The 19,713-nt window shown below is 35.8% G+C and overlaps 1 protein-coding gene across 2 annotated transcripts in view; it reads left to right on the top strand.

Moving 5' to 3' along the window:
• The window catches only part of PRIM2 (DNA primase subunit 2), a 79,239-nt gene that overhangs the window by 32,710 nt on the left and 26,816 nt on the right, over positions 1-19,713 (top strand). For both annotated transcript variants that reach the window (XM_032443714.1, XM_015859225.1), the window contains 3 exons: positions 3,252-3,319; positions 10,031-10,103; positions 11,047-11,232. In XM_032443714.1, coding sequence (XP_032299605.1) covers positions 3,252-3,319; positions 10,031-10,103; positions 11,047-11,232 — 327 coding nt within the window. The remainder of the gene's footprint in view (positions 1-3,251; positions 3,320-10,030; positions 10,104-11,046; positions 11,233-19,713) is intronic.

Below are 19,713 nucleotides of genomic sequence, written 5' to 3'. Positions count from 1 at the left end.
TCCTCACTCAGGTTCCCAAGCTGCATAGCATTTGCATGGTGACATTTTGTTACCCCGTTAGCAAGACAGTTGATGTTTCAAAATCAATCCGTTGGTATGAGGCAGCCTGCAAGTTTTGTTGGATGGTGCAGACTTGTCAGGGAGGTGTGATTAAATTGAATTCCTGGGTTTTGGCAATATGAGAGGTCTCATAGCTTCTTAGCGGTGAGGATATTGTATAGTTTTAGGTGACGTGATATTGTCACTCACGGATCTCTTAATTTAACAAGGTGAAACATTCCCAGAAGTCTGAGACTTTTTGAGATTTATTTTAGGATTTATTTTCTTTTTTAAATTTATATTAAAGCAACTGTTATGCTGCCTGATACATTTAGGGTACAAAAATAGGCTGTCACATTGCAGTGTTCATTTACTTCAACGCTACTTGTTAAGGAAAATACTACCACAAATGTAGGAGTGTTGAAAGTGTTTGATAGTTTATAAGTTCCTATTCGTTAATGATGATTTTAATAAGAGAAATGTTGATGAGGAAGCCTTTGCATGAAAGAAACAGCATGTATGCCAGCACAGAATCATAAAATCACTAAGGTAGGAAAAGAGCTCTCAGATCATCCAGTTCAGCCATCCACCTACCACCAATATTTCCCACTAAACCATGTCCCTCAGTACCACATCTAAACATTTCTTGGACATCTCCAGGGATAGTGACTCTACCACCTCCTTGGGTAGCTGGTTCCAGCACAGGTAGTTCTTAAGGGAAAAAGAGTTTGATGAATTCTGTGCAGGCTGTAGATGTACATGTGGACAGTGTGTTCTGGAAGCACTTACCAGCTGATAAGGAGATACTCCAGCTAATAATGTACATTGTAGATCCTCTGATGCATCCTCCAAACAGACCTTGGTTTTTCTGGATATGTGTAGGAGGTGCCCAGAGTAATTCAGTAGGTACTCTCAGCTAAAAATAACCTTCATCAAAGTCCTTTTTTCTGTACTTCCTTATAAGCCTTCCATGTAATTTTGCAAAATAACATCCAACTTAATAAGATTTAAAAAAAAAAAGTATTCATCAGATGTTGACAGCATTAAAATCATCTTGTGCAGTGCAGCTAATTAGGGCATCTTGTCCAGAAAGCAAACTCTTTGTGGCAATGAAAATTCTTTTATCTTTTTTTCCTTTTTTTGCATGGAAAATCACTTAGAGAGCAAATAGTTCTCATGCTGTAACCTCAAAGTCAAAAATTCACACCCCTAAAAAATGTAGACAAGTTAATTGAGTCACAGTAATCTTGTTCTTAATTGCCATGTACATAAATGTCTTCCTGGTAGTGTGGAGAGCTGCTTTACTTCAGGCTTCATGTCAGGCATTCTTTATTTATTTATAAGTTTGTAGCAAGTTTTCAATGACATTTAGGGAAACTTCTTTCTCTTCTGTAAGGAAGTTAAGAGAAATTACAGTATTTAGCATCTCTTCTAAGTTTCAGCTGAACAAATCTGCTTTGCTTGGTAGGATGTCTCATACAAAAGTCTTCAAGGGGTTTCTCATTTCTTCTGTTTTCCTCCCTCCCTTTGTTTTTATGCATGATTGATGTATATTTTTTTATCTACTAGAATAAAGAATTAAAACCGGATATCTGGAGTATCCTGAGTATTTTTTCTTCCCTTTTTCTGTTGAGGATTTGTACTGATGGCAAATGTAGCATTCTAGTTAAGGGTATAACTGTTATCCAGCATATCTTCACTACTTGGTCATGCCCATATTCCCTATTTTCATAATCTTTATGATTTTGTAATACGTAATACCTGACTTTAAAGTAGCACTTGGATGACTCTGTAAGGAAAAAAAATGTATAGTGGTATTGGAAAGAGCAGTGGAGGCACCTTCTTGTTCTAAACAGAACCTGGGAAACCAAAATGGGCTTTTGTTGACTCTTTAGCAAGGTCTGTGGTGATAAGCCAAGGGGAAATGGCTTAAAGTTCAAAGATTTAGGTTGTATTTAAAGAAAAGTTTTTCCATTGAGGGTGATGAGGCACCCAGTGGTGTGGTTGATGCCCTGTCCATGGGCATCAAGTCCTGTGCATTGCAGTGGAGTTGACTAGATTACCTTTAAAGGTTCCTTCCAACACTGAAGATTCTAGGATTCTGTGAACTGCCAAGTTTCTGGCCTGTTTTAAATATCAATGGATTGATGGCACTTCAGAGTTCCCCTTATTGCTGTATTTGGGTCATGTTTGGGTTATTGTATGCCACAAAGAGCTGCATTTTGGATCCCCGCTTCAGAACTTTGCATGTCTGATGTCTTGGAGCCAGCAAAGAGAATCCGAATTGCTGGTCCTAAAAGTTTTGGTTTTAAAGATCTAAAAGAATGTATGTGTAACATTAGACTTATTTAAGTTACCTGTTTAAAAAAAAATAAAAATTAAGGACTTGATGTATATAATGTAAAATTTGTTGCCTTTTTGGTTTATGTTTGTATGAAGGTAGTTTTTAAAATGCAGTCTAACTTGACAGCAATGGGGTAATGAAGTGGATACTGCATTCAATATTTTATATTAGATTAGTATCAGCAATGTCAGAGCTGTTACGCTTGTAAATTTTATAGGAAAGGTAGATACATACATAGTGTTAAGCAAATATATATTGTTTAATATGTATTTAATATTTCTCAGTAGTGTGTCATGTTTTAATTCTTTAATTAGTCATTTCTTACAAGAAAAACAGTTAATATTTGATTTGAAATAGTCCAATTACAAAATACATGTTATTTCCATAAACAGCAATAGCAGTGTACACAGAGGCACGTCTATATAAAAATTACATAGAACTAAATGTTATGTAAATTTTTATACACAGGTGTAAATTGTGTATATTAAGGCTTAATTGACTATATTACATTATGTATTACTTATATTACGTATGCTGTATTACATTATATTTTACAGAGCCAGAAGTTTGTGTAGATTGAATATGACTTACAGCCCAAATATGTTTAGAAAAAAGTATGCAACTTTAATGATGTTTTACTGGGGTTTTTTTTGTTGTTTTTTTTTTTTTTCCAGATAATGTTGTCATTGTAAACCTATTTTTCACTGTTTAACTTTATTATAAATGTTTCTGCTAACTTCAGATTGTGTAAGGCTTTAGTTAATGCTGTTTAGCATTAACAACAAAAGAAGACATTATAGCATTGTTCTGGGCTTTGTGCTGTATGTGTTTCTTATATTTCATTCATTGCACATCTCTTTTCTTCTAGCTGACAGCACGATCGCTGCCTTCCGTACAGTCTGATGAGAGACTACAACCACTGCTTAATCATCTCAGGTAGTGTAATGGAGTGCACTTGGGGGTAGATTCTTTTTTTTTTCAGATACCCTAGCTGCGTGATTGGCTTTGACTGGAAAAAAAGACAAACTGGAAGATCATAGAAGTATTCCTAGTTTCTTGGAATGTGTTTGAGGGTGAAGAGTAAGACTATTTTTCTCATATACATCAAGTTAGGCATAGGTTTTTTTATCCATATATGTTTTTTTTTTGTTTCTTTTTTTTCCCCTCCACTTTATATTTTATGGAGAATTCTCTTAATAGTATATGGTAAGACTAAACCATGCAATGAGAGGGAGGTGCGCTGGTTTAGAGTTAATGAAGTATTTAGCTTGGAATGAACCTCTAGAAATGATCTTACTTAGCCCCTGCTCAAAACAGATCCAGTTCGATTGGATGGTTCAGGTACATATCAGTTTGAATTGTTGAATTTTTATTCTAAGAGTATACATTTACTTAAATATTGCACGTCCATAACCTGTTATGCAAAATGGCTTTTTTTTGCATTCTGATGTTAATTTGGGTTTTAGTGTTAAGCAACCAGCGAGTTGCTTTTATTTTACAGTTGTGATAATGAAAGGACTGTTCCCACTAAGTCTTGTTGTCAGTTGAAAAAATTATGCAAAAATCATCGTCTTTTGGCAAAATTCATTTAAAATTAGATGGAATATGTAAAACCTCACAACTTGAAAAACAGGCTCTGGCATTGAACAGACAAATGACCAAATAGGTCTTTTCTGTTACTTATTTCCATGAATCTATGATTCCTTTTTGCTTTGTCTTACTCATAAAAAAGGGAGAATATTAGTTGTATGAACTCTTACTGCAACACTTTATTTCTGGCACATGTCAATAGAGCTTTACCCGAGGCTCAGACAGAGAAGTGTGGAAAGAGAACATGATTGATAGTTGCGGAGCACTGTTTGGTTGTTAATGCTGTGCACATTTGTTGGCAGCTATTCATGACTGCGTGGGACTTTTAAATTAGCTAGTCCTCAAAAAAGTTGATTTTACTATGGATTATGTCAGCATAGACACTTGAATTCCTGCTCATTTTCTTTTAAAGTGGACGTAACATATTTTGTGGTTGGACTAGTTTAGACTAAATGTATATTTTATCTGAGACCTGGGTGCTCTTTCTGTCATTTTTTGTTTTATTGGTGGTTTTAATAACAGTTGTACTAGACTGGAGGTGGGATGAAGGGGAAGAGAACAGTTCAGCTAAAATGTTACAAATATTTGATGCTTAATTTTGAGAGTTCCCATTAAGCTTAGTTTAATTTTCTAAAAGCAGCAATTTAATGGAAATAGAAATCATGAATATGATTTAGCTGGGAAGTATTGGTAATGGTTGGACTAGATGATCTTCTAGGTCTTTTCCAACCTTGATAATTCTGTGATTCTGTGGTTTCTGTGGGAACAACACTTCTACAGCTTCTGTGTTCAAGGGAACTTGTATAGTTTTATGGTAAAATTACAGGGTCGTGTCATTAATATTTAAAATCTTCAGCAGGAATAATTTCAATGCTAGATAAAAGTTGTCATATGTAATCTCATCAAACTATGATAGGATTGTGCCAGTACGTGAATTAACAGAATAGGCTGAGTTGGCTTTGCTTAGTGAAGGGAAGGCTTAATGGTTATCAAATGGCAGCCTGTATTTGCAGGGCAAACATCACAGTGTTGGAATTCTTAATGGCGCTAGAGGATATTACAGATGACAGTGGTCACATGTAGCGGCTTTGGAGGTTCAGATCAACCATTAGCAAAAATGTCTCTGCTGGGATTATCATGCAGCATGTAACGCAGAGATGTGGAATCTTTGGTTCTTGGAAATTATTAGGGCCAAGTTAGAAAAATCCATGTCTGACCTCATTAGAAGTGGTTGTAGTGCCATTTAAAGTTGGATGTGGAACTAAATGGTTTTCTAGCATTTCTCACAACCAGCTTGTATATAATTCTATTTGTTCTGTTATGAAATGATAGTTCACAAGGTTGGTGCTGAAACCAACTGTTTTTCAAGTCCAGATTCTTTAAAAATGAGTCTGCACAGTTTTTGTGCAAGTACGTTTACCCTCCTTGTGCTCATCCTGAGAAGAAGAAGGAATACCACAATAAACTTGTCATTTACTATCCTCAGCTACTACAAAATGTCCTTCATATCCCTATTAAATCTCATGGTGCACTAAAGGCTTTATTTGTCAGAATGGTCCTACAGATGTTTCTTGAAAGACATATCCTACTCCTGGAAATGTGGGTATGGTGGAGATTTCTTCTTGGTCAACAACAAAGCATACGAATGTTTGAGCAGTCATTGAGAATTTCCTACAAATTGAATGCTTATGATAAGTAGCCCACTTTTATCTTTGTCTACCTCTTCAATTTCAGTCTCAATTTAATGTGTAATCCAGCTTTTAAATTGTAGCCTGTTCACGTGTAATCAGATGTGTAGATTATTTTAGAACAACCGGCTCTAAATGAAAGATGGCAACTGCGCTGTTCTGTTTCTGCCACGGATGCAGGCAAATGTAGCACCTCTCTTCCTCCATCTGCAGCTGTTTCCTAAACTTTAGACGTTTCCATCTCAGGTTTCCTACTTCTTTGAGTGTCTCAGGCACCTTCCGACCTGGTTTCTGTCGCCAGTACTCCTCAGTGGGTCTCTCTTGCATGAACTGCACTCATTTTAAGAGCTCTTGATACTACAAGTAGATATCATTGCTACAAGATTGGCATTTGGTGGTCTCACAATTATTTATTTATTTATTTTTAAGTCCACCTATTTTCTTTGGCTTAATGGAATCCTATTAAAATTGTTAGGCATGCAGTAATGTGAGAAATAGCACTTTGTATTACAGGAAAATTTTATTTGTTGTGTGTTTATGTTCTTCAAAGCTCGCTTATCTTAAATAAGCCACTTTATCTTTTAGGATGTTTTGGCTTTGTGTCTGTTATTGATTTAAGCATTTTGGATATTAATCCTGAATTATGAATCACTTCAGTTTTTCCCCATTACTTGAATTCCTAAAAGCAGGCACGGAAAGAATAAATTACATCGCACAGATATGATCTATTTCCTGCAACCTGTGTAAAATAAAACATTCTAAGCTTTTCTTCCTTTTGTATTCTTAAAATTATTTTGCACACTCTGTTGCATTAATGCTTAAATGTTTCCTAGCATTGTTTGTTCAAACCAGCGTTGCTACAGGTCTGACAGTTCTGTTGAATGTGACCCAATTCCAAAGTCCTTACAAAACGTAATGATTTTTGCCAGCTAGAAATGCTTCAGAAAATCCGTATCTCTAATTGCTTTCCTGTGGAAAATGTGTAGAGTGTCTTTAGAATTGTGTTCTGTGCAAGGATATAAACTTGCGTGGAAAAAAAATGCATAAGCACCAACAGAAGTGCTTTTGTTCTTGTAGCTGCTGATTGTTGCCACTTTTTGACCCCTTTGTGTTCAAATGACAGTACTTGGCTCCTGTGCTGGACTTTGCATTTTGTTCCCTTATTTTTATTTGTCTGCCTAGCAGCATGCTTTGAAACAGGTACGTTTTTATTCTTAAATACTGGTTTTTATATGTGTTTTTTAGAAAGGAATGCTGGTCTTTCATCTGGATTATGTGAGCATACTTTTGAAGGAAGCTCTAAAAATAGCTTATCTAAAGGCTTTCCATCTGATTGAAAAATACAATATTGAAATGGTGCTGTGATGTTTACTGAGGAATTGTAAGACTAATAAGATATTACAACTGTTATTTGAGCTTGGTGTTAATCTGTAGTTGCAAGATAGGCTCAGAATTATGTTAGTATCTCTGATTTTTGGATTGTGGGTGGTTCTTGAGTGATTGAGTCATGTTGAATGGAAAGGTGCAGGAATTTCTGTGTTGAGGGAAAGTAAAACTGTTTTAGAGTGAAAAGTGAAGACACTGTGGCTTTTTGGAATGCAAGCAGACAAAAAGAAACTGTGAAGAGCTATATGTATTTTAATTGAGTAAGAAACTTATCAGAATCGGGGAGTAACCACAGAAGCTGTGTGGAATGGCAAAAAGGGCAAGTCCAAAAGAAGAGCTAAAACTAGAAACTGAAAAGGAAAGAGCAAGGGTGATCAGAAGCCTGACTCTTTTGTGTTGTAATGCATTTCCAAATCAGTAGTGGGAAGCTATTTGACAATGTGTAACAGTGTGAAGAAATAAGTGCTGTTATTTATAGAACAAAGGATAGTCTTTTTTTTCCTCAAGGTTGTTGAGATTTTCAGTGGGAAAGCAGAGAAAATAATGTCAATCAGGAAGACTGTGAAGTGTTGTTTCATTGTGATCAAGGGGTCTAGATAATTTCTACTGTTGAAAATCAAAGACCTGATGCATAAAGCTGCAAATCCAGAAGTTCCTGTCACATGGAATCTTACAACCATGTAACCAATCCTGCCCTTGTTATGCCTAATGTACCACATACAAAGCATGGATGAAGGTGTTCTTTCAGTTTTGTTCACCTTGGAATGCAGTGTGTAAAGTTCAGCTCTGTGGTGTGTGGTGTCAGGAATCAAGCAACTTGGACAGGCTGAACAAATACAATGACAGAAGTTCCATGAAGTTCAGCAGTGGAAAATGCCAAGCACTGCATCTGGGTGGGAACAATCGTATGTACAAGTACAGTACATCACACGACCTTGCCATGGTCAGGTACTACTTTTTAATGTAAAAGCTGGGAAGCACGCTTGAAACATTCCCTGTTTGCATGCGGTGCTGAGGATATTTAAGCTTTTCAGAGTCTGGAATGTATCTTTTGTTCCACCCACCCCTCTTGAGTTCTCTGTCTTAGCTATGCTTTGTTGTATATATGAAAACAAACAAACTAGTGCTATGCTTCAACTGGTCCCAGAAATAAGCCTAAACGACCAATGAATACCATGTATAATAAAACAAGTGATTTGCACCATGGTAAAATCGACTTTTAGCTGTATGTTTTTCCAGACACTACAGTGTTGAAATGTCACAAAATCAGTGGCACCCTGTATCATCACTTAGCTAAGTTCTTTTTTTTTTCCCTGGTGTTTATCTCTCTATTTGTCCAGAAGGTTTGAGAAATGATCTCTGTACATTACTTGTAAAATCCCTTTGGCACAAAGAAATTTGTTCTTACCCAGGCTTTGCAGCTTACTAGGTTAAAAATGATTTTTGATCCCTTAATCTAGATATATCGAAAGATACTTTGTGCTTGCATTGCCTGCTGCATTGTCAGCTCCTGATTTCTATAGGGTTGTGCTGCAAGCGTTTCTCTTGGCCTGTTCTACAGCACTGCATATCCTCAACCAAAAAAGCTGTATATTTAGAAGTAAAACCTGAGCACTTCATCCTTGTATTTGATTTGAAATGACTTCAGTGATGGTGTTTACATGTTTGCTCTGATATAGTATAGCATTGTCTGAGCTAAGCTCAGTTGTTAGAAGTAGCTTTGCTACAGTGTTGGTGAGGGATGAGGCTGCATGTGTTGAATCCTGTGCTATTTTGGCTAGACAGCTACTGTCAGGAATTTTTATGTCAGTACTGCAGTAAATCCTCCTTAGCTTTTTGTTGATAGTCTGAAGAAGCAGGTGTTCATTTTTCCCTTTTCCATCCCAGCAGATGTTCATGGTGATACATAAGTAATAGCTGTTTTTCTCTTAAATGCTGCACGAGTAGCAGAGTAGCGAGGTACAGGAAGTTCTTGCTAGAAGAAAACAGGAGTCCCCCACCTTTAACCTTACTCTTCTTAAGGATTTAGGAAAGTATAGGCTGGTCATTCTCATCTCAGTTTCAGACATATGAAAGAGAAGAAGGTGATGATGACTATGGATTTCAGAAGGTGAAATTATGCTTCACCAACCTGATTGCCTTCTGAGGTGGAATGAGTGGCTCAGTTGGTAGAGGAGAGCAGTGGATGTTTATCTTGATTTTAGCAGGACTTCTGAGACTCTCTCAAGTAACAGTTTCACTAGTAAACTGATGAAGTGTGGACTAGGTATATGGGTAGTGAGGTGGTCTGAACAGTGCTCTGCTCAGAGGGTTGAAGACCAGTTTAGAGGCCTGCTGTTAGTGGAGTGCCTCAGGGGTCAGTGTTGGATCCTGTATGGTTTGGTGTCTCCTGTTGCAAGTTAAATGATGTATGTCCTACTGATAAATAAGTACTGTAGAAGGGATGTAAGGAAGATAAAGCCAGACGCTTCTCAGTGTTATCCAGTGATAAATTAGGAAGCAGTGGGCACAAACTGAAATACAAGCAATTCTGTTTACACTTAAGAAAACACGTTTTATTGCAATTTGAGCACTGGATCGGGTTGCCCAGAAGGTTGTAGAGTTGCTCCTTGGAGGTGCAGAAAACCCAACAGGATAAGATGCTGAGCAGCCTGCTTAATTAACACTGATTTAAGCAGGGGGATTGGACTAACTCATTTTCAGAAATCTCTTTCAATCTCAACAATAGTGTGATTCTGTGATCTAAATTCTAGATGACACTGCAACATTCTTTATTTAAGATAAAGTTTCTTCATGCTGGCTCTTTAAACCTAAATTACACAACTTGTTAACTACGTTTTCTTGGTTTTGTCTGCTGGAAAATATTTCAAGGCCTTCATTGGTAAAATAATTTCTTCCCAAATTGGTAAATATTAAAAAATAAATAAAAAAGTTGAATGATGATAATTTTAAATGTTGCTGTGTTATTTGCTTTATTTTTCAGCCATTCTTACATTGGCCCAGATTACAGCGTACAGAAAAACACTGGAAAAATTTCTCTAGAGCACATTGATGCTGTAAGTCCTCTCTGTTTATTGAGTTGTATTATATGTTGATGCATTCTGATTTAAAGCCCAGTACCTTCTATGCAGACAATCTCCTCATTTTTTTTATTCAGTATTTGTTTTTTTTACCATTGAGAACTGCTTGATTATGATACATTTTAAAATGGAACAGAGTTAACTGAAAATGTATCTAATCAGGATTTAGATTGAAGCTATAATGAATTGCTTAATTTGTTGCTTAATTCTGTGTACTTTCATAAGTTTCTAAAACAACCGCTGTAAACAGATTTTAATAAAATTTCCTTATTTAATTATTTTTCAGCTTAAGTGTTTTACAACTCTTTTATCTGGTCTGCAGAAATAGGTTTGAGTATCTACCTTAAATACAACATTATTTCTTTTAGTTTTGAATTCCATGACATGACTCTCACATCCAAAAATAATGATGCAAAGCCCAGGTAAACTTAAGTGTTACATTGTTTCTTCTATTGGGGATCTTGCTTCATAAGAAATAATTTTCTTCAGGTAAAGAATCTGCAGTTCAGCTGCAATGAATGTTAGTCTTACTTGTAGTTGCTTGAAGATATTTATACAAACAGAGCCCCAACCAAATAATGAAATAAAGCCAAAGCAAAAATAAACACTAAAGCAGGCCCACCCCACAAAAGCCCTCCAACACAGGTCAGCTTGCCATTGCAGAATATAAGAAAAAGGAAGAAGCAAGAAGTATTGAAAACTGACAGTAATTAAATCTTTGTTACTCAGAGCAGAAGACATTCTGATATTACTACCAGTTATTGTCCTTTGGACTTTCTTCTTGAGATGTCTAAAGGACACCCTGTACATGCGTATCATTCCTCTAGCCATTCACATTTTCAAGTGGAGCTAATGAGCGATCACAATAAGCTTCTATCCTATAAATTAAATCATCACTGTGTCTTTTTTCTCTTGATAGCTTTCTGTGAAATCGTTCCCTCTTTGCATGCGCCAGTTGCACAAAGCCCTACGTGAGAACCATCACCTCCGTCACGGAGGCCGTATGCAATATGGACTTTTCTTAAAAGGCATTGGTTTGACTCTAGAACAGGCACTGGAATTCTGGAAGAAGGAATTTATCAGAGGAAAAGTGGATGCAGACAAGGTAATTCAACTAGCAAAAAACACCTAATATGAATGTGAGGATGCATATGCGCTGTATGTTTGGATAGGTGCTTGTTAAAGTAGATAATTGTATAAGAACACAGTTATGTATTCTGAAGCTTTTTTTCTTTGTGGTTTTTTTTCCTTTTTTTTTTTTGTTATGATTTTATTCATTTTGTTTTGGCACTTTTTGTGAAGCATGGGAAAAATGCAGACTAGCCACAAAACCAAAGGCTTTTTTATGTAAGGTCTGAGAGATCTTATTTTACCACTCAAATCAGTGGGAAACCACTGTTGTGTATGAAACAAGTGCTGTGTGACTAAATTAGTTCACAGCATAGGTAAGTGACTTTACGATCTGTGAGGAGATGTTAGCCTTTTTGTTCATCAATAAAAATAGAATTAGTTGGACAGCTGTGTGAGAGGTGAGCTTGCTGTAGCAATTTACAGTTCAAAAAGAAACAGAATAAAAAGAAACTTGCTCCTTGTTTTGCACAGTCCAGTGTTTTAACAAGTCGAATCAAGCAGGTGCCCTGCCTTATCCATATGCTTGGCCTGTGGTATATGGCATTAGGGCATTCTAGCAGAGTTTAGGAGTGTTCTCTTAGAGCAAGAGTTTCAGACCTTACATCAGTTTTGTTTGGACTGTATTTTTTAACATGAATTTTATGAGTTAGTTTTCCAGAGTTCTGTGAATATTGGCAGATAATTTTCTTTTTTGTTACCTCAGGTTCCTCTGCCTAGGCTATTTAGACAAAAAAATGTAGTGCTGGGTGTAATGAATTACAGTATGCATCTTCTCTTCCAAGTTCCAGAAGATAGGTGGACTGGTCTGCAAATCTTTTGGAAAGAGAAAAGAGGGATGAAAACAACATTTCAATAGAGACTTAGACCAATGTAAATCTAGTTCTGGGTGCTTAATTTAGGATGAAATATGTGTTTCATAAAAGCAGAAAAATCTGAAACGTAATCCTTTATGAAGATTCAAAAAAAGATTTCAATCTAGGTGATGATTATAATTTTGCAGTTGAATGCCAATTAATTACCAATTAATTGTTTCAAAATTGTGTGTTCAGGTAGGTCTTGAATGGCGATGGCACTTGGGCTGGTTTTCAATCTTAAGATTGGTACACAATTTCAGTTTTCAGCAGGAAGGGAATCACCTTCACCACATGAGCACTGCATTGAACTGCATGTCACAGACTAAGCACAGATGGAAGGAAAATTTGCCGCCAGAAAATAAGTCCTGTGCTCTAAATCACTGAGGTGGGCTTACCCCAGATTTCCCTGATGAAAAACACTTTAGAAAGCTCATGCTTTTCCCTGGAGGGGAAGCTATGGGGTACATCATGAATACCAAGTTTCACACTTCATTTAATGCAAGAAGTCAAGTGGAACCTAGGAAGAACACCCTGAAACTGATGGTGATCCTGTGGTGAAAGTGATCAAGTAGAGGCACGTTCACAGCAGACAGAAGCAGAGCGCAAAACAAAATGTGCTTTTGCTTTAGGCACTGAAATTAAAATTATTTTGCTTATTGTTAGGCTAAAACACCTATATGTTGAATTGTTCAGATGATAGGTTCAACTGTCAATCTGAGATAGGTGTGTTACTTCTGACTGAATGGTTGTGCTGTTGGCTTCAAAACCTCAGTGTTATTTTAAGGTATCCTTTGTTGTTTATCTATGAAATGTGTGATATTACTCTAAGCAAATATTATTCCCAATCTATTCTTTCACATCCTTTTCTGGAGTAACTCCCTACCTGCCCCTCCCCCTTCCCCAACAGAAAAAAACCCAAAACCCTCAATTACTTGATATACTTTTAAAATAATTGAAAAAAGGAACTGGTAAGGTAAATAATAAGATAAATAATTGCAACGAGGTAAAAAGGCAGGATGGCTGAAAACAAAATCTTTTCTCATGGGGGAAATCGTTATGTTATTCTTTATATGATCTGTTTATATGAGCGTTCTGTGAATGTGAAGTCAGGGACTTGAAGGAACGTGAGTTTAGAGCAAAGAAAGGAATGAAACCTGCTGCTTTCAGTTACTGTAGCTAATAGTTTGGAATTGAGGCTGAAGTTAAAATAAAGGTTTCAGACTGGACTTAGTGAAAAGCTCAGCATGGAGGCATTGGAGCTCTGGAGCGGTTTCATTAGAGATATTGAGTGATCTCTGTACTTGAAAGTTTCAAAGCCCCAACTGGACAAAATGCTGAGCAATCTGATGCTGAGTGAAGCAGGAGGCTGGACTGGAGATCTTCCTAGTTCCCCTTCCTAGTTCTGTGATTGTCCACACTCATCTGGTTATAGGTTGAATTAAATTGTGAGAGCTAGCCACTAGAGGGAGACAAGATCATAAGGAATGAACAAATACAATGTGTAGATTTAAGTTCAAAGTGCGTATACTGTAATGCTCTGCAGGTCTGTACATTTATATCGTGAAAACAAACCATATTTTAGAATGAAAATAGAAATAGGTGTCTGCTGATGTGCTGAGCAGTGTTTTTAAGCATGCAGAACATTCTACAGTGGATTTTTCTAATGCACAAAATGGCGTGGTGGTTCCATAAAACAACCTCTACCTCCTTAATTCTCCTGGAAAATATATTCTCTGTCAGTCAGTAGATTGCATTTAATTTTGGTATTTCACTTTCTCATTTGTTTCAGATTTGGGAGGTGATTTGCAGCAAGGCTTTTTTTTTTTTTTTTTTTTTTTTTGTTCCTCTTCCACTTGGATAATAATGGTGCCTGCTATTTTGGGAACGTGTTTTGATTCATAAGATTGAAGAAGATCTTTGCTCAGTCGCAATTAATTATAATTCTCTAGTTGGATATAATTTGCTGCTTTTGTTCTTGAGTTATTTAAATCTTAGGAAACTGTCAAAGCCTAGTGATATGTTGGACAGCAAATCACAGTATTTGGCACGTAAGAAATAGAAATATAAATCTAATTGAAATTCCTCTATACAGATTAAATTTGATCTTTTATTTTTCATTGTACCTCAGTAGTACTGCAATGCAGATAGATGACTGGACTTGGATTCTCTGGAGATGTGTGAAGGCTACTGTAAAACTTGAAGGAATTGATTACTGTCTTCTGGGAAAGCAAAACCAGAACATGTGTGTTTGCGTATATTACTTATAAAATATAGTCACCCTGGAATCTGTGGAAAATGGTAGAGTAGTGCATCATAGTAACAAATAGTTGATATTATAGCTAAGCATCCTTGCTTTCTTTGGTTATTGGAGGACAGGATGGTCAGGATCTTGAATAAATTGCATTTTTGCATTAAATTCCCACAGATCTTGGCTGTTGGCTGCAGAAATTAGCTTCATTACTGTCTCTGTTTCTCTCTTACTGTTTTGAAATCATTTCATTCTCTAGGTGTAGTGAGAAAGAGCATGTGAATATAAAGATTTCGGGTGAATGATTTTTATCTTTATTGGCAAAAATGACATTGCTTAACACATTATGTGTTGAACGACTGCCTTTTTTGTATAGCTGAGCATAAAGAAGGTAAAAATATTTTTATGCTATGTTTTCAAATGTTTTTTATGTTCTACAAACAAAGATAGCTCTTCAAGTTGCTTTAATAGCAGGCTAAATGATTTAATAATAAAAAAAATACATAGAAATGTATTTTGATTTCAATGTCTCATTTGGTTTCCCAAACATACTATCAAGTTTGCATTACATCTTTTCTTTAAAAGCAAGTTTAAAGAAAACAAAACATACTAGAGTTGTTTTTTTTTTAAAAGAGTATTTAATTTAAATTTCAACCTTGAAGGCTAAAGAGAAGGAACTCCAGATTCTGCTGTTCCTGAGCTTATGTTTATTTTTTTCCTTTATTATAGAACTTTCTGCCATTCCTCTGAATAGCTAGGTCTGTGCACTCAGTATACTTTTACAAAACAAGAATGAATAAACCAAGAGACCTGTTGTTAGTAGCCAAACAGCCATTACAGCATTGATGTTTATCAAGAGAAAAATGCCCAATCTGAATTCCCAGTTGGTATTTCTTTCCAGAAATCAGCTTCGTGGCATTCAATCCATCATCAAGAGAGATCTCCCTTCTGGTAGCTTACTTTAATATCTTTTATGTGTGTTAAATTGAAGGCTTGATGTTAAGAGATGTGTTGTTATAATGGTACTTCCTTGTTGAAGGTGGTGGCTACATAAGGAGATATGGCTGCTGAAGTCAATTAGCTGAAGGAGTCTAAGCTGAAAAAATCAGGATGGTCTGCTGTTTTTACGATAAACAATAAGCAGTAGAGATATTGTGGATGAATTTGTTTTATAGTCAAACCTTATACAGCTAGACATGAGAATTAAAACTTGAAGTCTCAGGTGGATGGATTACCTTTGTTGCATTTGAATCAAACTGGAGTAGCACAGCTTTGCTGTTTGTGGTAGCATGAAAAGATTGTTTTCCTTTTTCTTTGATAAATTCCCAATAAGAAACAATGAGAAATTTCTCTCAAATAATTGAAAATCCTGATGACTGAATTTGGGGCATTCTTGTGAAACTTCTGCTGTCTGATCATGGGATTTAGTCCCAGAGAGTCTTAGTATCTTCTGAGTATATCACAATCAATATGTTAAATATGTTCAGGAATTGTGCTGTTATGTTTTTGTTTAAAGCTGTTTTAGTATTGGGGATTTTTGCTCTGTCTTGTATTCATTTATACTTTCTAGCATTCTTTTTCATTTCTCTCTTGTGGAGCACTTCAGCATTTTGAAAGACTCAGATGAGAACTGTCTGTGTATTTCTGACGTGCCCGTCTACATGATTGGATTTCTTCAGTTTGCTGAAAACAGCAGGAGGGAGCTCTGTAATGGAATTTGGAATGGAGAGGACTTTGAAAGCATGCTCCCCTTCCTTGCATCCGGCTCTGTTCTATGAAGTGTGTTCAAATGTGAACAACTTCCTGCAAATTCTTCGAAGTCTTAGGAAGGATAAGATTCCATACTGACTGTGTTAATTAAGCAATTAAAAAAAGTACTTCATAGCTCCAGTTCACATTATAAGAAGTCAGTTGATGAGAAATTAGATGTGAATAAAGGAGGAGATGTTTAAGCCCTCTATGGCTTCTTTATGATAGTAAGAAAGTCTTACCACTTATTTCAGCAAGGCAAGATGAAAGTAATAAATCTTTCACCATTTCTGCCAATGCACGTTGTATGTAATCATCACTGAAATAGTAGTTAACCTACAACTTTATGTTAAAAATGCACATGATTTGACTGTGTTTGGAGGTTTTTAAAGTTCAAATAAGAATATTAATACATAGTAAGCTGTGTATAATGTTGTGCTTTTTTATTGAACTGGTTAGCCTGGGTGTCATTTACTTTTGCAGATGGAATATTTCTCTGGTAAAGGGTGTGTTCCCTCCAGTGAATAAACGACTTGTTTTAGTATCAATTTTGAGGGTGCATTAAAATTTTATTTTACCTACCACATATTTGGAATTCTGTGCACTAAAATAAATGAAACCTAACAGGAACCTTTTGTTTTATTTTCGAACTCTTTCTCTTGGAGGATGTATTTTATTTTTAAACACTACTGGATGACCTCTTAAACCTGAGGCCTTTCCTGGTTCAACAGGGAAGTTGAAGATACCACAGAGAAAGTGTCTTTGGGATATAATTATGTAGATTGAGAGAGAGATGTAGTTTTAATTATGCCTTGTAGCAAATGTAGATGCATATTAAACTCAATCAGGCTTCTGTGCATTTCCCTCTGAAACCGTCTTTGCTCAAGCCTTAAATTACAAATCAGCACATTGTTGTACCCTAAGGTTGTCTAAGCCAACTGAATATTGACAGGAATCCATTTCATTACTTGTCATTCCATGTTTTAACCTAGTTTTTATGAGGCAGTATACTTCTTATGGATACTTAAGAAAAAAACCAAAAACTTAGAACTTAAAATAATAAAACGTTGAATTTCATGTAATAGGTAACAAATCTTAGAGCAGAGTTTCTTAAATGAAAGGGAGCTAGTATAAAAAGACATTATTTTTCAGCATGGTTTTGATTCATAGATGTTATTCAATGAGACCACAACTGATGGTGATACATTAGAAAGCATGAAAGCTTACTTAGAATTGCTACAAGGTTTCTTAATTGCATTCTTTCAAAACTTAAGTTCTCTGATGTTTCTGAGGCTGAAGTTAGTGACGTTTTTCCTGTGATCATTCGCTTTAATATAATTAAGATGTAAAACCTAATTTTTAAAAACCTGTTAAAAACTTACCTACCTTACTTTTGATTTTCAATTTTCGACATTTGGCTTGTATTATGAGGGGAAGCTTTGGATTGATTTCAGTCTGTGGTATGTCTTAGGGGCAGAGAAGATCATAATTGATTTCCCAGGACGTTAATTACGGTGCTTGGTTTCGTTTTGCTTTTGTTTTTTAAATTGTACTAACTAACGTAAAGGGAGGTGGGGTTGGTTTCGTAATTATGTATTAGGCACTGAAATCTGTTTTACTATCCAGTGTATGTACAGGTTAGTGATAAGATCCTTATGCTGACAAGTATAAAAGCAATAAATATCTTTCCTGTACAAAAACTACATCAAAGATTAGGTTTTATGATAATTTATTCCTTGTAAACTCACTTTTTTGGACATAACTTTCATTACTCTAGTATCTTCATAGAATTTTGTGTATAAAAATGAATGGAAGACAAGTCATTTAATTTTTGATAATTCTTTTGTAGTCTTGAGCCACTTGTCTGACTTTAATATCACTATGGGAAGACTGTACTTGTTAGAAGAAGTTTCTGTTTCATTGGCTGTTACAGCAGCAGCAGGGTGGTAGGTACATCAGTGATATTTTAGGAAAAGTAATAGGTTTGTTTATCTGGTTGCCAACTTTATGTTCAGTGATGAAGTATCTGAGTATCAATATGTTCTTTGGCAGTATGTGCTTTAGCAGCCTGTCTTGATATCTTCCTAACAATACAGCTTTCTCTTTATAGCCATCTGTTGAAAAATACCTGTTATATAACATTTTTGGTTGTTTACCCCAGTTTCTGATATAGAAGTCAATGTTTTTTTAGATGCAGGTCTGTACAATTGTATCTTTTTGTTAACATCTACAATGAATGACATGCCTTGTCTCTTCCAGTTGTGCTTCTGTGCTTTTTGAGCAGAAAAGCACTGGTTTTGGTAGAGAAGCTAATTAATATTGATAAAATTGTTTGAAATAATATTTTTAAATTCTTAAATGTTCAGATTTGCTGTAGTCTTATACACTGACTTCCAAACTAAGATTCAGAATCATGTACTGTCTTTTCTTTTGATAAAGGTCCACGTAATTCCTGTTGCATCTAACTGTTGTATTCCGTATGTCTATATTCAAGCAGCAAATTGTGTCTATATTTCGTATTCAGTCATCCAGAAAAGCAGCATGTTGTAATAAATGTGCAATCTGGTGATATACCATGTAGGTTTAAATGTAAATAAGAAAGTATTCTTTCTTTCAGAATTGATTTAGCATTGTGCCTCATGTCTCATAAAATGTATTGAATCTCATGAATAAAGACATCTTTTTTATAATCTAACTCATACCATGAACACTTCAGGTTTCAGAAATTTAAGTCATTGATCTGGAAAGGTTAAATTACTGTGATCAGATTTAAATATTTCAACACCAGAGAGGTTGCTGCCTCTTGGAAGAAAGTAAGGCGCTGATTTTATATTGACATACACTGTGCTGTTTAGCTGAGAACGTATATTCTGTGTTGTGTTCCTATTGCTCTTCCTGAAGTTTTCTGGCACAGATGTACCTTGCTGTCCGTGGGAGAACAGCATCTAGTGATCTTTAGCAAGTCCAAATTCCTTTGGGTTTGCTGTGAATTTGAAGTTGAAATTTCATTATCTTTCTGATAAGTTTTCTTATTGAAGTTGGATTTGAGGCATGAGAGTTGGGTCTGTACCAGCGAGGAAATAGCTTTGTTTAAAAACATTGTGTTTTAGATGAATTGCAGTTGCTGACTTGTCCTTCCTATGTTTTGTTACCAGAGTTTTTTCCCTGAAGTTGTATTAATTTTTATACCCTTGTAGCCAGCGCTAAGAATTGAGTTGTACGTTACTTCAGAGCAATCTGGCAGTATAGCTGCTTTAGTTTTCAGTTTGCATTTTTTCTTTAGTCACTTCATCCTTTAATGAATAATGAACAGCAACAAAACAAAAGGTGGAAAAACAGTCGTGTCCTTCAGCACTAAAAACATAAACCTTCTGTCAGTGAATGCAGATGGAGCCGTCACATGAAATCTAGAGCATTCAAATAAGTCTTTACTGGCCTACACTGTAAGTGTACCCTTTTTATTGTATGTAAGCAGTTATGCTTATTGTGACAGTAAGGACTGATGTCTGTGTTTTTCAACACTTTGATTTCCTTTGATCATCATCTTAAACTGTGATTTTTGTCTTTTGCTCTACTGCCAATAAAGGAAGAAGCGTTTTTGTGG

Source organism: Coturnix japonica, chromosome 3 (genome assembly GCF_001577835.2).
Source record: "Coturnix japonica isolate 7356 chromosome 3, Coturnix japonica 2.1, whole genome shotgun sequence".
NCBI lineage: Eukaryota > Metazoa > Chordata > Aves > Galliformes > Phasianidae > Coturnix > Coturnix japonica.
This window is presented reverse-complemented; position numbering and strand designations above follow the sequence as displayed.